This window comes from Echeneis naucrates, chromosome 2 (genome assembly GCF_900963305.1).
Source record: "Echeneis naucrates chromosome 2, fEcheNa1.1, whole genome shotgun sequence".
NCBI classification, from domain to species: Eukaryota; Metazoa; Chordata; class Actinopteri; order Carangiformes; family Echeneidae; genus Echeneis; species Echeneis naucrates.
In genome coordinates this window covers 17782506-17799529 of record NC_042512.1, presented here as the reverse complement: position 1 = coordinate 17799529, position 17024 = coordinate 17782506, and the positions used below count along the sequence as shown (strand labels likewise).

General features: G+C 40.8%; 1 protein-coding gene across 5 annotated transcripts; it reads left to right on the top strand.

The window, feature by feature from the left end:
- Window positions 1-16872, top strand: LOC115052009 (radixin-like). 5 transcript variants are annotated; one of them, XM_029515894.1, is made up of 16 exons: window positions 1-205; window positions 1904-1997; window positions 8061-8144; window positions 8262-8357; window positions 9001-9123; window positions 9473-9624; window positions 9799-9882; window positions 10116-10262; window positions 11474-11570; window positions 11665-11828; window positions 12010-12140; window positions 12515-12675; window positions 12891-12983; window positions 13085-13321; window positions 13706-13753; window positions 14412-16872. In XM_029515894.1, exons 2-16 carry the CDS (start codon window positions 1986-1988, stop codon window positions 14574-14576), a joined length of 1794 nt encoding a protein of 597 aa, XP_029371754.1. In that variant the 5' UTR covers window positions 1-205; window positions 1904-1985; the 3' UTR covers window positions 14577-16872. The 5 variants fall into 5 exon arrangements, with proteins under 5 accessions (XP_029371754.1, XP_029371746.1, XP_029371763.1 ...); XM_029515886.1 differs by lacking the exon at window positions 1-205 and adding an exon at window positions 601-632; XM_029515903.1 differs by lacking the exon at window positions 1-205 and adding an exon at window positions 645-1721.
- Window positions 16873-17024: the final 152 nt, after the last annotated feature.

Sequence of the window (17024 nt, the reverse complement as noted above, 5' to 3'; positions counted from 1 at the left end):
TCGCCTTATGGTTGTTTGGACTTCATCGGGGTGTGTGTTGTCTGTGTGTGGGGGGGAATTTGTGTTATCTGAGGCACGAAGAAACTGCAACGGGCGTCTCATCTGGACTGGATATTTTTGCTGCAACTGAACCTTACACGGCTTTTACACCAATTTCAAAGCACACTTCTTCCCCCCCTCCCCTCTCCCCTTCACCCCCACACTGGTGAGTTGCCTCTCCTTAAAAAAAAAAAAAGATGAGTGTCTGCAAAAGTTTGATGCTATCGCGGATTTCCTCGTGTTCGGCCGAGAATTGTTTTATACGACGCGGTTTATACCTACGAAGTTGTATTCGTGAACGCATCACGACTTGCGGAGCGTCGCTGCAACTCACAGTTTCGTCCATTTTTAAAATTACCTTTCAGCGTTTAATGTTAATATAAGGTGGCTAACGTTGGTTTAATGTACTTTGAAAACTTAACATGTGTGAGCAGGGCGAGTCCCGGCCGGGCTGGTCCCGTTATGTAGACTACACCCACTATCTGAAAAATGTCAGTCCGTGAACGTCCCACCTTTTTTTTTTTTAACTTTAGGAAGAGCCGTTTTTTTTTTTCCTCCGCCGGCTAACATCGTGTTCACCAGAAAAACTCAAGGTAAAAAAAAAAACAAAACGACAAGAAAAGAAAGAAAAAAGCAATTTTAACACTTAAAAAATGAACAGAAATATCTAAATACCTTCGTTTTAATCTTCGGCTTAGTCAAATGCGTGTGTTATTTATCACAGTTGTTGGTTAAATGGAGGTAAATCGATGTAACGGTCGGCGGTTAAACATGTTAGCTAGTTGCTGACAAACTACATGTGGGCATGTCTTCGTCTTCATACGACTTCAATATCCACCAGATGTTTTTATTTATTTATTTTTTTAAGTTACTGAAATATAATTTCCCCCAAATATCTCATCACTACAGTGTGCTTTGTAATACTCACTTTTTTTTTTCTTCCTGTACCGATTTTCATTGCGGCTCAAAATGGAGTACACTTGTTTGAAAGTTTTGTTTTGCTTCGACGCTCTTCAAAAATAATCAGTGTTGTGTAGGTTTAAAAGAGTGGAAAAACAACATCAGGTGATGGAGTATCGTTGCTTTTCACTTAGAAGTGCTTTGTAAAATGTAAAGATTGTCTCGTTATGTAGGACAGATCAAACTTTAAGGTGAAATATATGTAGTACTGTTAAAGTAAATGACAAACCCAAACCCCTGCTAGATAAGTAAATCAAGAAATAATAATAACTATATCATGGAAGGGATACCAAAAAAGATAACAACTTTGTCAAACTTTTAGATATGACTGATGGTCATTACAGTTATCTCCAGCTTACTGGCTTTCAGTTTTCACTTCCATGGAAATTATATTTAAAGCAGTCCCCCCCCCCCCCCCCCCTCAAATTCATAATTGTTACCATATGTACAATAAGTGGTGAGGCTTGTTGTGATTGAATGGAAAACCACTTCTCTGTGCTCCTGGCTGTTTGGGGTTTCTGTGACATGAAGTAATTAACAAATTTAGGGATGGGACTCATTACAATTTATTTATTTATTTCTTCTGTCTTGGTTTTCTCACGGCTAACTACTTTCTAAGTACTCTAACTTTCTCTGTGTCACCTGAATGAGTTTTCTTTTAGTTTCTGCGAGTCCACAACCCTGAATTCATGGCTTTACTGACTGATGCCTACAGAAGAGTGGTATGGTTTTCTTAATTTAAAGGTCAGGCATTGAAATTAAAGGAGTTGTCTCTGGCCAGATCACTCAGTTAAAAGTTAAATACTAAAAACACAAGAGAATTATCTTGTACTCAGGCTGCTGCTCAAACTGGTTCAGTCATGTGTACTGTGTGTCTAATGAAAAAAACTGTGTTGTGTTTCAGGCCCCGTAATACAAGCGTTATTGTCATTCTGTGACGGATTTATCCTCTCAGCTGTTGGGTGCAAGGAGGGGAGGAAGCAAAGATGCCGAAACCGGTAAGAAGCATAAAGCAAGATGAGTTAACATGGAAGTGTCAGCTGCTTTTATCATACAGTGTTTTACAGAGATATAAAACATTGCACTGCTAAGGGGAATATGTATGGTTTATACACATTCCCTGCTACTTCAATGAGATTGTTCGAAGGAAAAAAGGTAAAGTCAGAGTCTTGTTATTAAGCTGACGCTCAGGATATGTGATATGAATCCCAAACATGAAAGCTGGTTGTTTCTTCCTGCCTAAACTGATTGTATAAACTTACTCTTGAGAAGTACTCTCTAGTTGTCATAATAGTTAGCATGCAAGACTGCTCAAAGCTACGTTTGAGCATTCTGGAAAGTGGCAGTTTCACCCCCTCGGTTGCTCCCACTCTTCTTCCAAGTAAACAACAGCCTGAGTGTCAAGTGTACTGCCTGGCCCACAGGCCATGCAACTGCAACACTACAGCCATTGTTGCTTAAAGGGTGGAGAGAATGCCAGAGTCCTGGGATGTGAACAACACCAAATCAAAACCAATTTGATGCAGCCCCTTCATGGCTGTTTGATTACCACCCTTAGCATGCTGATTTTTCATCCCAAACAGATTTGGTAAGATGGATATTGCATGTTGCACACTTAGTTTTCACTTTACAGTAGGATGCTGTCTAGCCCACTTGTTACTTTGCTGAAACAAAATATGACACAGCTGTTCTGCATGCTTGGAGTTCTGAGTTGACCAGCTTTGGTTTGCTTGATGAATTTGAAACAAAGTGCTGGAAAGATGTCAGGGTTAAGTTGGTAAAGTATACAGAGACAGAAACTTTCATAGGGACTGGGAAACAAAGGTTTAAGGCTTGGCCACAAATGAAGCAGATCTCCTATCTTTAGGTAGTGGGTGTTTTGTCTGTCAAGGGGGGGCAGCTAGGCACTGATGTCATTCTCCACTTCCTCCTCTTGTCCTCTGAGTCACCAGGGCACCGTCCCAAAAACAGCACCCAGGACAGCAGAGTGCTGGTGAGTCTGCTGAGAGGGACATCTCTGTCGCAGACAATAACTGCCAGTGTCTCCCTGTCTCAGGGACACTGACATAAAACACAGAGGAAGCAAGATGAGAGTGTATCAGATGTGACCTTTTCTGGGATCAGTGCCAGACCTCAGAAGTTTTGGAATAGGCCTCTTACATCTCAGTGTCATTACTCATCTTACTCATCAGACAGTTACATATAACAGGAGTTTGTTGAACAAGCACAGGGAGTACTGACTTAGTTTTTCACTGTTGCTTTTGTATAACAATTACAACTTTGTGAATTTGTATAGTTACATTTTGGTTATGAATTGAAAATTTCACCTGTAGTATATTATTTTGTGACAGCTAATCATCCAGTAATTTGCCTTTTTTTTCCCCCCAAAGTTGCTTCTCTTCTTCTTACTTTGTTGTTTTGCACATGAAACAGTGCAAAATTAGTGAATTCATTGTGCAACTGAAAATAAAGTAATTAGACAGACAGATGCATCATGACACATACAACAACGTGTCAAGAAAGCTATGCAGACTGGACAATAGACCATAGCCTCATACATTTTTAAGATGTGACAGTGGAGGTCTAAAGGGGGACCAGAAACTTAAACAGATTAAACCAGTCTCCTGAAGATGCATTCATTACTTTTTTGCACATTGCTGACTGTGGCATTGGTGGCTTCTGTAACACTTATATTCCATCCTTGTGACAGAAATTCAGAGGTAGGGAGTGTTTGGTAGTGTTGAAAACAGAAAGATGAAGGATAGTTGCATGCCTCTTTGAAGGCAACCAGATTAACAATCCATTTCAGGGAGTCTGTGAAACAATTGTACAATTATGTGGATTAATCTGCTGTTTTTCTCTCTCGATATCACATCCTATACCCACTTGACCCCACCCTTTCTGTTTGGTGCTCTGTTTGGTGCACTCTTTGGGCTGCAGGGCAGGGAAATTATGAGGTGACAGCACCCCACAGGAAGAGGGCCCTCACTGGTTTCCTAGCTTGCGGCTGTTTTCCTGTTTGGAGCAAAGGGGGTCTTCTGTGTATATCGGGGCCCAGGCTGTGTCAACATCCTGTGGAAGCATGGACAAGAGTGAGAATTATCACCAGCTGGCTTGGGAGGCTGTCAGGGAAAGTCGGAGTTAGAAATATGAGCACAAAGTTGAGGGATACTGGGAAATTGAGACAGAAGAAAGACAGGTAAGGGTTATGGGTCGGCAGGGTTTACATTGTTGATCTGAGGGATAGCAAAGCTCATGTTATCCAGTTATCTAATTTCACCTCATTAGCCATATGAAAGCTAGATCCACAATCAAGAAGCATCAATGTGGCCCTCAGTTTCTCTTCCATTGTCCTTTGAGTGTAGCTTCACTCAAAGCATTTAAATTCCTTTCTATGCATCCGTAAACTGGGGGTGGTTATTTTGGATGTGTGTCCTCCCCAAAGGATGAATGTTAGTGTTTGGTGATAGGGGTGATTCCTCCTCTGCACACACTCCTCTTCCGTTCCTCTCTTGCTCTGAGGCCAGCCTCACCCTGCAGGGGGGGTTAATCAGAGGGACAGACAGCTGCTCAGAGCCCAGCAGGCCAGATTAGCAGTTCTACTGATTGAAGTGTGTGTCTTTCTCTTAAGGGCTCTTTCAGCAAAGCTCCTCTAAACAGCTTACAGCAACTAAACAGCTGCACATTTAACAAGGGGCCTGTCTGAGGGAGAACTTGTCGTCACAACTGAAATGGAGAGGGGGATTTAGGAACACCTCAAAATGACACTCAGAAATAAGAGAAACCCAAATAAAGTAAAGGATACAGTCACTGTATCACACTCACAACACATTGATAAAAGTCTTTGTTCTTCTGTCAAAAAATGTTTGTTACTGAGAAAGGGGAGGCATTGATGTTTTGTTGATGTGAAAATAGCAAGACCTCTAACCCATATAAAAGACACTTTGAACCATGGATGCTCTGATTAGTGTCTTTGGGGCTGCTTACTCATCAATGAACTCAATCACAGGAAGGGAATCCTCATTTTAACTGTCAAAGCATCCGTACTTTAAACTTGTCTTCACTCTTATGTTTGATGGAAGATGTCTCTGTATGTTGAAAGTTGCTCTCTGCCTTGTCTACACTGATTATTTTTTGCCACTGGCTATAAAGTGATTGGAGGTTGATATAAAGTTGGGCAGAATATCTACCAGATGCTGCTGTGTGATGTTTTGATGACTGATACCACAAGTTCACCCATTCTGCCAGCATCAACTGGATGAAGCAAAGCAGTGCTATCGAATTGTGTTGCCTCAGTATTTTTTGTCTGAGCAGCTTGTCTGTCTAAATGCTGTTGATTAACTAACCTCAAACTGAGTGTAGCATCTAAGTTGTTGTTGTACTTTGAAGACAGATATTTCTCCTGCTAATATATACTTTATAGGAAATACTCAATACAGTCTGATGTGGGGTAGCAGAATAATTAACCTATCCCAAATTTGGCTGCTGAGAAACAGGCCTCTTTATATTGTCTGCTTCTATAATGTTCGTGGACAGAGAAATTGAGATGAGATGCAATGGGCAGGTGACGCATTCACAGTAAGTGTTAGGCATGTTATCATTACATCACAATTCTCAACATGCTTTGACCTCCAAAAAGTCTTGATAACTTGGGAAGTCTCTGTTTGAACTAATCTTGTGGTCTAACCTCTGATTTCGAAAGTGTTCTGATTCACTCCTCATAACAACCGTCATGTTGCCAACTCAAATGTGTCCAGTGTCATCAGATGGACAGTGCCGCATAAGGACAGGCTTGCAGAAGTCGCTCATTTGCAACTTCTTGGTTGTCTGTGTGTGTGATTAGCTGTGTCAGTTCCTCAGCATGTTGTTGTCCCTACTCTCCTCCCCCCACTGTGGGAGAGAGGATTAACTGACCGTCTGGTTCATACAGGATTCCACCTCTCTCCGTGCTGAGGGTTGGCTATGTTTTGGCATGGTCACAGACACACATGCAGCACAAAGGCTAGCTCTTTCACAGCTGATTGCTGATGGCAGGCGGGCCCCACACAAGCACAGGGGAATAGACATTCAAGGCCGGTCACTTGGAAACCCCAGCTTAGCACTACATTCTCCATAACCACTCCTGTCTGAGAAAATTAGTGAGGCCTCTACACTTGAAACCAACACAAGTTGTAATTCATCCGTCAGTGAACCATGGACAGGTTACTTTGCTGATGTATCTTGTGACGGTGGTTAATTTTGTGACGTTTAAGGCGTAGTTTGAGATATTACCATCGTATACATAGCTGATAAAGCACACAGTAATGATCAGGAGGTCAGGGAAATCTAGACCAGGACTGCACAGTGCTATAAAACCAGCACAAATAATGTGTATTTTTGGGGGGGACTTGTTAGTTTACTTAGTTATAATTGTCAATGCATTAGGCTTGTCATTTTCAAATAAATGTTTTTATCAGCTCATATCCTAGTTTTGTGTGTGTGGAAGTCCTCTGTTATTGTAGACTTCCTCACAGACCTAATATCTATAATCCTTAAACACTTTCAGGTCTTCAGAGTGACTCACTGTTTCACTTCACTATTGCAGGGCCAAATGATGCACGAAGGGAGCTTTCGAAAGAAGTGCATCTTAATTTTCATTCTTCTTAAGCTACTCATGTTGTAGGAATTAACTGTGATGGTAGACTCGTCATCTGGTTCTTGTATTCATTCTGTTGCTTGCTTGTCCAGTAGCACCATAAAACTTTAGCAGTTCTCATCTGTTTTATTTCAAAGGAGCAGATGGACATTGTCTATGTTAAACTCCTGCCAGAGACCCACAGAGAGGGGAGTAAAGTCACAGTTACTCCTTGTGGTCAACATTTCAAAGATAAAGATTTTTGAAGAGCTCGTCTTTATCAATCATTCAACATTTCCTCATCTCTTTGAATGTGTGTATATGTCCTTCCTCTTAATTCCCATGTAGCTCTGACTTTAGTTGTACTTGGAAAGTTATTAGGCAGACATGGATTAAGCCTTTGCCTTGATAATGACAAAAAAATAAAAAATCCTCTCTGTCTTGAATTACAGTAATATTGTAGGACATGCTGGAGTGTTGATGCAAGTTTCCTTTAGTGTAGAGAAAGTGCTACAACTTTTTATTGATAATTTATGAGGGGGGCAGAGGCAGATACATTGTGGTTAGACCTCCATGTGGCAGGGGAGTCCAGCTATATGCTCCATAGACACACGTTTCATGGATTATTCATTGCATCATGAGATGGAGAAGGATGAAAGCAGGGAGAGATGAGGAAAGAAAGAAGGGAGAGAAATGCAAAGGAAGCATTACTGAGGTTTTGTGTATAATTGGAAAAGGAAGGTTTCATTGCCTCTGTTTCTTCTCTGTGTCCCTTTTTCCTTTCCTTTCTTTTTTTTTTTTTTTTAAAGTTGGCTCATCGACAGCAACCTCACTGTAACTTAATCTCAAAAGGAGCACACCCTAGATCATCCCTCTTGCTTCCTGTTGCACTCTATCTCTCACATGCTTTTTTTCACTCTTCTCGTGTTCCTGCTCAACTTAATTTGGTTCTTTATCATGCGAGTTTTCGCTCTCTTTCTTGCATTGTTAACCACTACTGAGGCAGTGCACAGCACAGCGTTTATGCAGATGTGGGAGGATGTGAGATGTGTCAGAGGTCAACCCTCTTCTGTTCTGTGCTATCAACAACTGCGAGGCCTATTGCCAGTGCTGTCAAATGGGACACAGCCAATGAGTTTCGTCCTCTGCTCCACCCCAAGAAAGGTCCCCGAGTAATAGGCTGCCTAGAAAGGTGGAGCTTGCGATTCCTGGCGATGCAGCATGGAAAGAGAAATAGACAAAAATTTACACAGGATCTTTACTAAACAGACTCTTTAGTTAACTTGTGCTTTGTCAGTTGTTAGTACATGCATGCTGTGGCCACTTTCTACAGTATAATGTTTTAATAATAGCTCCAAACTGTTTCATAAAAATAGTCATGGTTGGCAGTGGCAAATTCCAGTCTTTTCCTGAGTTAATGTGACAAACACTGAACTTTTTTCTCCAGATCAACGTCCGTGTTACCACCATGGATGCAGAATTGGAGTTTGCCATCCAACCAAATACCACAGGGAAACAGCTTTTTGACCAGGTGAGGACAAACATTTCCTCTCTGTCCACACTGTGAACTGCAAAATGAAGGCATAAGGTGAATGCAGATGTGAATTAAAGCTATAAGAATTCAGATTTCATTTTGATTTGCACTCAGGTGGTGAAGACAGTAGGTTTGCGAGAAGTCTGGTTCTTTGGCCTACAGTATGTGGACAGTAAAGGCTATATCACTTGGCTCAAACTCAACAAGAAGGTGAGTCTCATTTCACTGAAGTCTTTTACTTTGTCATCACAATCTAAATGCACGTAGCTGTTTTCTCCATTGAAACACTTAGTGACTTCTGTTTTCTATTCTCTACCTCATTTTCTTTTAAATTTGTCTGTGGGGATCTGGTGTCCGTGTCTGTCGTTTGTCTAGAAAGAGCAGAGGAACTCTGCTGTGGTTTGGTGCTTCATATGTGCCTTTCTTACAGGCTCCCTCTTCTGCTCAGGCCCACATGCCCTCCAGCATCAACCCCCACTATTAGTGTGTCTCTGCATGTGACAGTAAACTGTGTGTGAGAGAGAGAAAGAGAGGCAGAGCAAATAAAATGTTTTAAGAAATTGGGTGTTTCAGGGCTCAGATGTGTGTTTAGGCAGCCCAGACTCTGGATCACTGCAGAGCTCTATTTGAAACAGGATTTTTATGTGTATGCAAGAGAGCATGCACAACTCAGCCCACTAACATGTCCCCAGATGTCAAGAGGTCTGTTATATCTGATGTTGAACACCACATGAAAGAAGTTTTATGTGATGTTTTTATATTCCAATGCAGTAGTCACTTACTGGCTGTGTTACAAAAATTATGATCTGCTAACTAATGGATGGATGAGTAATGATATTGTTGTCTGTTCTAGGTGACGCAGCAGGATGTGAAGAAAGAGAATCCTCTGCAGTTTAAGTTCAGAGCCAAGTTCTTCCCTGAGGACGTCTCAGAGGAGCTAATCCAGGAAATAACTCAGAGACTCTTCTTCCTCCAAGTAATAAGCCACATTACTGACATTTCAGTGCAAAGTGTTCGAGAATTTGCAGACAATCACGTGACGGAAATATGTGCTTTGCCATCCACTACTGTTTTTCAAGTAGGAGGCGTTTGGCACATGGTACTGGAACTTCTAATTCTCTAGTCAGCTGCCAAAAAAACATGAATTAATGCATGCACGCAGTTTTGGTGTCTCTGAGTAGTCGTATGAGGGCTTACTGTCATTTACACTGCATTCATGTTGTGATGTAATTATTTAGTTTTTCACAAAAGGTTTGCAAGCAGCCAAATGGAAATTGCACTTCGACAATAAATGCATTAACTCCATTTCTCCCTCATTCCTTCAGGTGAAGGAAGCCATCCTGAATGATGAGAACTATTGTCCTCCAGAGACAGCTGTCTTACTTGCCTCATACGCTGTCCAGGCCAAGTATGGAGACTACAACAAGGACGTCCACAAGCCCGGCTACCTGACCCATGACAGACTGCTGCCTCAGAGGTGCACATGCGCTGCATATCTAACTGCCATCTGCTGTATTCCCTCAGTTTTCAAATCTCTCTACAACTGGAATATGTCAGATGAAATATAGATTTCTACTAGAGGAAACTGTTCTGTGTCCACTGACATTCCTCTTTTTTAAAGTCACATCATTGTGGGTTTGTTTGTGTGCAGAGTCCTGGAGCAACACAAGCTCACCAAGGAGCAGTGGGAGGACAGGATACAGACTTGGCATGAAGAACACAGAGGAATGCTCAGGTGGGTCAGACCTTTCCATCTGAAACCACCTTGGACAGATCACCAGTGCATCACAGGGCAAACACAGAGACAGAGGAACCAAACCCGTAACCTTCTTGTTGTGGGGCAACAGCACTAACCATGATGCTGCCGTGCTGCTTTGTTGTAGCCATTTGTATTAAACATCAAAATTTCACAGATAATTTAAAAATGTATTTAATATTCTATCTGATTCTGCATTTACTCCTTTTCAGAGAGGACTCGATGATGGAGTATCTTAAAATTGCCCAGGATTTGGAAATGTACGGCGTCAACTATTTTGAGATCAAAAACAAGAAGGGCACACAGCTGTGGCTGGGTGTGGATGCCCTTGGCCTCAACATCTATGAACATGAAGACAAGTAAGGCTCAGACACACAAACAGATTTGTTGAATTTGGTCACAAAATAAACCACATAATAGATTATTCTGACAAAAAAATGTAATTTAAAAATTTTTTGAAATAATGCATCCTGTGTGGAGTCAGCCTGGGGAAAAGACATTCAGGATGAATTTTGATTTAAATTCAGGAAAAGGTCTTTGAAGCAGAAATCCCATCACATGCAGATTCATTTTTATTTTTTTTTTTTTGCGAGGGGCTCAGAAGTGGTTTGTAGATGAATACGAACAGTAGCAGACTGGAGGACAAGTCAGTGGTTGAAGCCTCGGGATCCTGCATGTCACAATCAGAGCTACTGCTACATGTGTGTCAACGCATGTCGTCATAACGATGTCTGTTACAGCTGCCGCTACACACGATCAAAGCAAACCCTTTTGTGTTGGTAACGTCCATATTACATGAAAAAAAATGAGCTGTTAACTCAGAACAAGGGTCAAAGTTAACATGGTCCAGGTGTAATGATTGAATTTGAGCATAAATTAATTGAAGGTCATGGGAAATCCCTGATGAAATGCCTCTCTCTGCTTTTGACTCTGATTGTAACATTTCATATATTTCAAACATTTATTTTCTACTGCATTTGATGATGAATTCACATTGAAATCGATATTTCATTTACAAGTCAGACTGGGGAGGTCATGAAAGGAAGACCATTGAAGGAGAGTCTTTCCTGGTCAGAGATTTTTTTTTTTTTTTTTTTCTGTGGCAGAGAGGTGGGATTTAACCACAGTTGCCTCTCAATCTCCCTCTGCTATGTTCTTCCTTTCTGTTATCTTGGGTCATCACAACTGCTGTCTCTCTTTGTTCCTCCACCATGTTTAGGTGACAGGAGAAAAGAATATTACAGGAGAGGAAATAGTTTTCTTGTGTCTCTGTTGTCTGTGTTCATCATTGAGTCATATATATCACTCTATGAAACTTGTCTTCTCCTTAATGTTTCTTTGCTCCTGTCTGAGCCGAAAACAACAGCTATCCTGTCAAACCTTTACTTCCTTCTGTTTCCTATCCTGATGAAAAAAAATTTTGTGCAAGTTACTTTACTAGCTGTTTTGGGCTCCATCTGCTGGTTAAATCTTATAAGATTTCCTAAGAGATCCTGCTCTGTGTGTCCTTATCCAAGTGAAAGGCATGTTCACGTGTTCCCACCATTAACCAAACTTTTATGATTCCCAGGTTGACACCAAAGATTGGCTTTCCCTGGAGTGAGATTCGAAACATCTCTTTCAATGACAAAAAGTTTGTCATTAAACCTATTGACAAGAAAGCACCTGTGAGTTTCAGATTCATCTAAACTTTAGTCTTTCTACTGCTTTCTTTTTTGTAATTATGTCTGGCTTCACATCTCCTGCTGCTCCCATTTTTAGGACTTTGTTTTTTATGCCCCACGACTCCGCATCAACAAGCGTATCTTGGCATTGTGTATGGGCAACCATGAGTTGTACATGAGGAGGAGAAAGCCTGACACAATAGAGGTGCAGCAGATGAAGGCTCAGGCACGGGAGGAGAAGCACCATAAACAGATGGAGAGGTATTTCAGATAACCATTCACAGCCACATCATTCTATATTTATAAAATTAAAATCCTCCTGTTGAAGGTAAAGCTTTACTTAAAATGACTGTACATTCTGTGTTTCCAACAACTTACAACTTTGACATTGTAAACTTGTTACTTGAGTAATCTGAAATATGTAATTGCAAAACCTTTTCAGAGCTCAACTGGAGAATGAGAAAAAGAAGCGAGAGCTTGCAGAGAAAGAGAAGGAAAGGATAGAGCGTGAGAAAGAAGAGTTAATGGAAAGACTAAGGCAGATTGAAGAGCAAACAATGAGAGCTCAGAAAGGTACCTGTTTTTCTTGCTATCCATCTGTCTGTTCCCTGTCCTCAATTACCTCCTTTCTCCCCTTTGTACATCAAATTATAGCAACTCTCTGTAGCTGTAAAGCAAAGCCTCTGGTTGTTTTGGCTATGACTTTGTTGGCACAGTCAACAAAGAAAACAACAGCTCACTCATGCCATAAAAGTCTATCACCCAAGTCTCTTTTTAAGCATAACTGTACAACAATTTAAAAAAAAAGTCACTCAATTCAGAGTAATTTACTTTCATAAACAATATTGATGTGACTTGAACAGATATCATAGGTTTGAATTTGAAATACGTAGAAAATTAAGAGTAGAAATTTTCAGGAAGGTGTTTGTGTCTTTGCCTTTCTACAGAGCTTGAAGAACAGACACGCAAGGCGATGGAGTTGGACCAAGAAAGAAAGAGAGCAAGGGAAGAGGCTGAGAAGCTGGAGAGAGAGAGGCAAATGGCTGAGGAGGCCAAGGCAGAGCTGGCCAAACAGGCTGCAGACCAGCAAAAGAACCAGGAGCAACTGGTCTGTGTGTTTTTGTTTGTTTCTCTAACTGATGATGTGAGCTATTCCAGGCTGTGCATGTTAAATTAATTGAAAAGCACACAAGCCTTTGAACTCTGCTTGATTGCTTAAGGGGATTGTGTAAAGGAAATGAACTTTATTCACTTTCTCTGTAATGTTATTTTAGTTTTTGATTGTTTAGGTAACAGATGATGCGATGGTTTTTTTCATGCCAGGCTGCTGAACTGGCTGAATTCACAGCCAAAATTGCTCTCCTGGAAGATGCCAAAAGGAAGAAGGAAGATGAAGCCACAGAATGGCAGCACAAAGTACAGCGCTCATCTCTTCGCAATCCTTCATACTCAAATGTTGTTGTTATTGTGCAATCTTTAAACAATGTTATAATCTTATGACAAATCCCATCCTGCAGGCTCTGTCAGCCCAAGAGGACTTGGAGAAGACCAAGGAGGAGTTGAAGAATGCAATGACTGTGGTGCCCGCACCTCCAGGCGGCCATGCTGAGAGTGAGCATGACGAACAGGACGAGAACCATGCAGAGGCTAGTGCAGAGCTGTCCAATGAGGGGGTCAGCCAGTTTGATCTCCGCAGCGAAGAGGAGCGCATCACTGAAGCCCAGAAGAATGAGAGGGTCAAGCAACAGCTGCAGGTGAGTGTGAGGGGCAGGAACTGATGGAAAACGATGGCCCGGGGGCCTGCTGGTTCCCGAATGTTTTCAGATATTTTCAGGTGAGGGACTACCCAGAACTCTAGACTTAGAAATGAATGAATGATATAAAACAAAAGACCTTGGAGCTACTTATCCCCTAAGTCAAACACTCAAAATGCATGAGAATTACATGAATGGATATCAAATAATTTATAACTTCCCAGATGAATTAAAACTTCCAAATATAACCACCTATATTTAAAATTACCTCAAACAAAATTACTACAAAAGTTTACATATCAAACACACGCACGTCAGTTTTCACCAAAAGAGTCAAAGGTCTCACAAACACAATAACAATGAGAATATATTATTTTCTAACAGCAGTATTGTTGCAAAGAAGAAAGACCAGCCAGGCTATGGCAAGTAAGGGTAAGATAAGGCATACATGTCTGTCCCTTCTTCTTTGAACTCCTGCTTTTAACAGGAGTAGATGTGCTGGCTTAGACTGTAGCCTGGCTTGAAAGCAGACCTACCTGTAATTGACTAATCGAACCGATAGCAGCAAATCAATTCGCATCGTTCACAACATTCAGAATGTTACAAAGGCTGTCGAGCTAAGCCCGGCTACTGTGTATGCCAGGACTGTACTGAAGCTATGGCAAATAGAATTCAATCACCAACCAAATAGTTTTATCCAAAAAACAGAGAGACAGAGAAATTTAAATGCTGGTCTGTGTCTCGTCTGCACCTGTAAACCAACACAGACAAGTAATGCTGGAAATAAATACATAAATAGTAACAATAATAATAATAATAATAATAATAATACTGGCACCTTGCCAAACTGGACATTTTGTCAAAAGATGCTGTCATATAGTGGCTTTGCGTCAATCAAATGTTTACATTGAAAATAATTGAGGAGTATTTTTGCGTATTTTCTCTTTCTTGCCTATGTTCTTTGTTTTTTGTTTTTTCACTCCTCATCAATCCCACTGTTTTTCCTTTTCTTTGCTTCTTTTCTCTGTTTTTTCATTTCCTTTCCCCCTTCCTTTAAAACTTTTATCATTTCCTTTCTCTGATCACTCAGACATTAAGTTCAGAGTTGGCCCAGGCCAGAGATGAAACCAAGAAGACACAGAACGACGTTCTACATGCAGAGAATGTGAAAGCAGGCCGGGACAAATACAAAACGCTGCGTCAGATTCGACAGGGAAACACAAAGCAGCGCATTGATGAATTTGAGTCCATGTGAAAAGAGCAGCTCTCCCTCAACCGCTTTCCCTCAGGAGGACACATTTCTGAACCTTTCTGTCAGCGGATTCTCCTTTTTTCTTGGACAACAAATGCTGCCGTCCATGTTATCCCAGCGAGTGCCCATCTACACACCCCGAGCAATCTTGAGAAATTTTCTTGTCAAACTTTGCCAAAGTCCTATCCCACAACTCTACTTTGAAATTGAAAAAAAAAAAAATCTCCCTGACACGGAGCTGCTAATAACACCACTTTGAAGAAGAAAATATTTTTGAACTACAGAAGTCATCTTAAATCACAGGAAAAGAGAAACTGTAAAACCAAAATGGAAGCAATTAGATTTTTTTTTATGTGCAGACACGGCCATAGAGAACAACTACTGTTGTGGGTTTTTGTCTTTTATTTTTTTGGTTTGTTTTTGGTTTAACAACTTGTATGCAAAGCTTTAGCATGATACTATGTCTTCAGTTTAAGATAACTTGTCCTCTCCTTGTTCATAAGCTGTTTTCCTCTGCTTTTGTTTGACTCGTTTTATTGATGATGCCCTTCGTTTTGGTTGTCTGTCAAACACAATGAGGAGTTTGGGAACGAATGAGGTCACGATTTTCATTCAGTGTCAAAGCGCTGCTATGTTGTATCATGTCTCAACATTTCACAAGTGAGTCATTAGAGAGCTGAGCTCGTGTAATTTCAGCCAATTCAAACTATTCTTTTCATGACACATTAAAGGGTTTATATAAAATGGATGACACTGCATTATTTTAATAGTTTCATTTGAGGCTTAATATCAAGAATAGCAATAGTTGTCAAGTGAATTGACTCACATCGGGAAAAGAGCCACCTAACTTGTCACACTGCAGGTTTTGATGAATGAATGTAGCACAGGTAACAAAGGGAAAATGTTTTTTTTACATGCAGAGGAGAAAGGACAGCATGTAATGAGCTTGTGCCACTGAGCTATTGCCCTCCAGCTTGAAAGTGTTAAAAAAATAAGCTAATTGGGAGATGTGTGTGTGCTTTCCAGTTGCATCCAAGTGTTTCATTCCCAGTCACCATAGATGGTTTTCTCTGCCTACCAGCTCACAAAGGAGCGCTGGGGATTAAATGGACAGGCAGAACAGACAGATGAACGTTGTGTCCAAGCTGTTTGTCTGTCCAGCTGTGTGTGTGTGTGTGTGCGTGCGTGTGAGAGAGAGCAGTTAGTATTCATGAATGTTCACGTGTGGAAACTGAGGCCTGGCACCTTTCTGGCTGGGGAGCTTATGAAAACATCGGTCCTCTACCCAGGACAAATCTCTACCTCAGTAATGTTAGCAGTGGTGACTGACAGTCAAACACTCAGGGTGTTTTACACCTGCCCCCCCTCCCTCTTTTTCCAAAAAAATAGAAAAAAAAGACTTAGTTGTTGTTATGTCCTGAGGCGATGCTCCTGGGGAGGCTACGTTCAGTGTGTGTATGTTGATGCGAGCTCTAGTTTGAAAAAGTGTTATTTCTTACATTTGAAGCTATCTTTACTTGGTGGTGTCTCTCTCTCTTCTCCTGGTCCTGCTCAGATGTTGTTGTATTTGAATTCTGACAGAAAAAAATCCCAAACAATGAGGAAGGTGAATTTAACAGTGTTGCAAAAATCAGAATGGAGATGTACTACATACAGAACCTTTTCAGAGGTCCAAGTCCAGTGAACGGCTGAGTGTAAAGAGCCAACTGGATTCAACTCCTCTTAAAAGGAGGCTTCATTTTGAATAATTAAAATGGTCTTCGACGTCTGCACAGAACTTTCTCTCCTCTTTTATATATTTTCAAAGACGGAAGACAATTTGTGGACCTGCAACAAATTCTTGAGACGGAGGAACTTGTGATTTTAGAAAGGGATAAGATATATGTTGTTCTCAATGTGGAGGGACCTCACTATTGTGATTTGTGCAAATATCTCCAGAATAAAATGGAGAATTAGCCAATTTCTTCCCCTAAAATCTTATGCATTCTCATCTAACAACATTCTTTGTGAACAGACAACAAATTGACTCGACCCTTTGTGTGGTGGAAAATATGTTCCAGGGTGCATTTTTGAAATGAGTAAACAAAGTTTTTCCCTTTTTTTTTTTTATTATTATTATTATTCTTAACAGACGATCAAAAATGTTTATGGTATTATTTGTTACTGATATTCTTGACAGCTGGTGTAGGTTGACATGTTTAAGGACACAGAACAGGACACTTTGTGTTTAACTTCACAGTGCTCTTTGGTAGTGTTGTGTTTGCCATAGCAGATGAAATAAAATCATCCTGTGCTTCCAGCTCATATTTTTGTATTTTGTTCAAAGACCATAAAGCACCAACATACGTTACTTTCCTCCGGAGCCCCTGAGGGGTCAGGTGGAGAAAGAAAACTATTGCGAGGTAACGCAAAGATGGATCAGCAAAGTTTTCTCCTCTTGACTCCGAGGGG

Coding starts and splice junctions, on each gene's coding strand:
- LOC115052009 (XM_029515894.1), top strand. Junction 11,571..11,664: donor CTATTGACAAGAAAGCACCT/GTGAGTTTCAGA, acceptor TCCCATTTTTAG/GACTTTGTTTTTTATGCCCC. Junction 12,676..12,890: donor AAAAGAACCAGGAGCAACTG/GTCTGTGTGTTT, acceptor TTTTCATGCCAG/GCTGCTGAACTGGCTGAATT.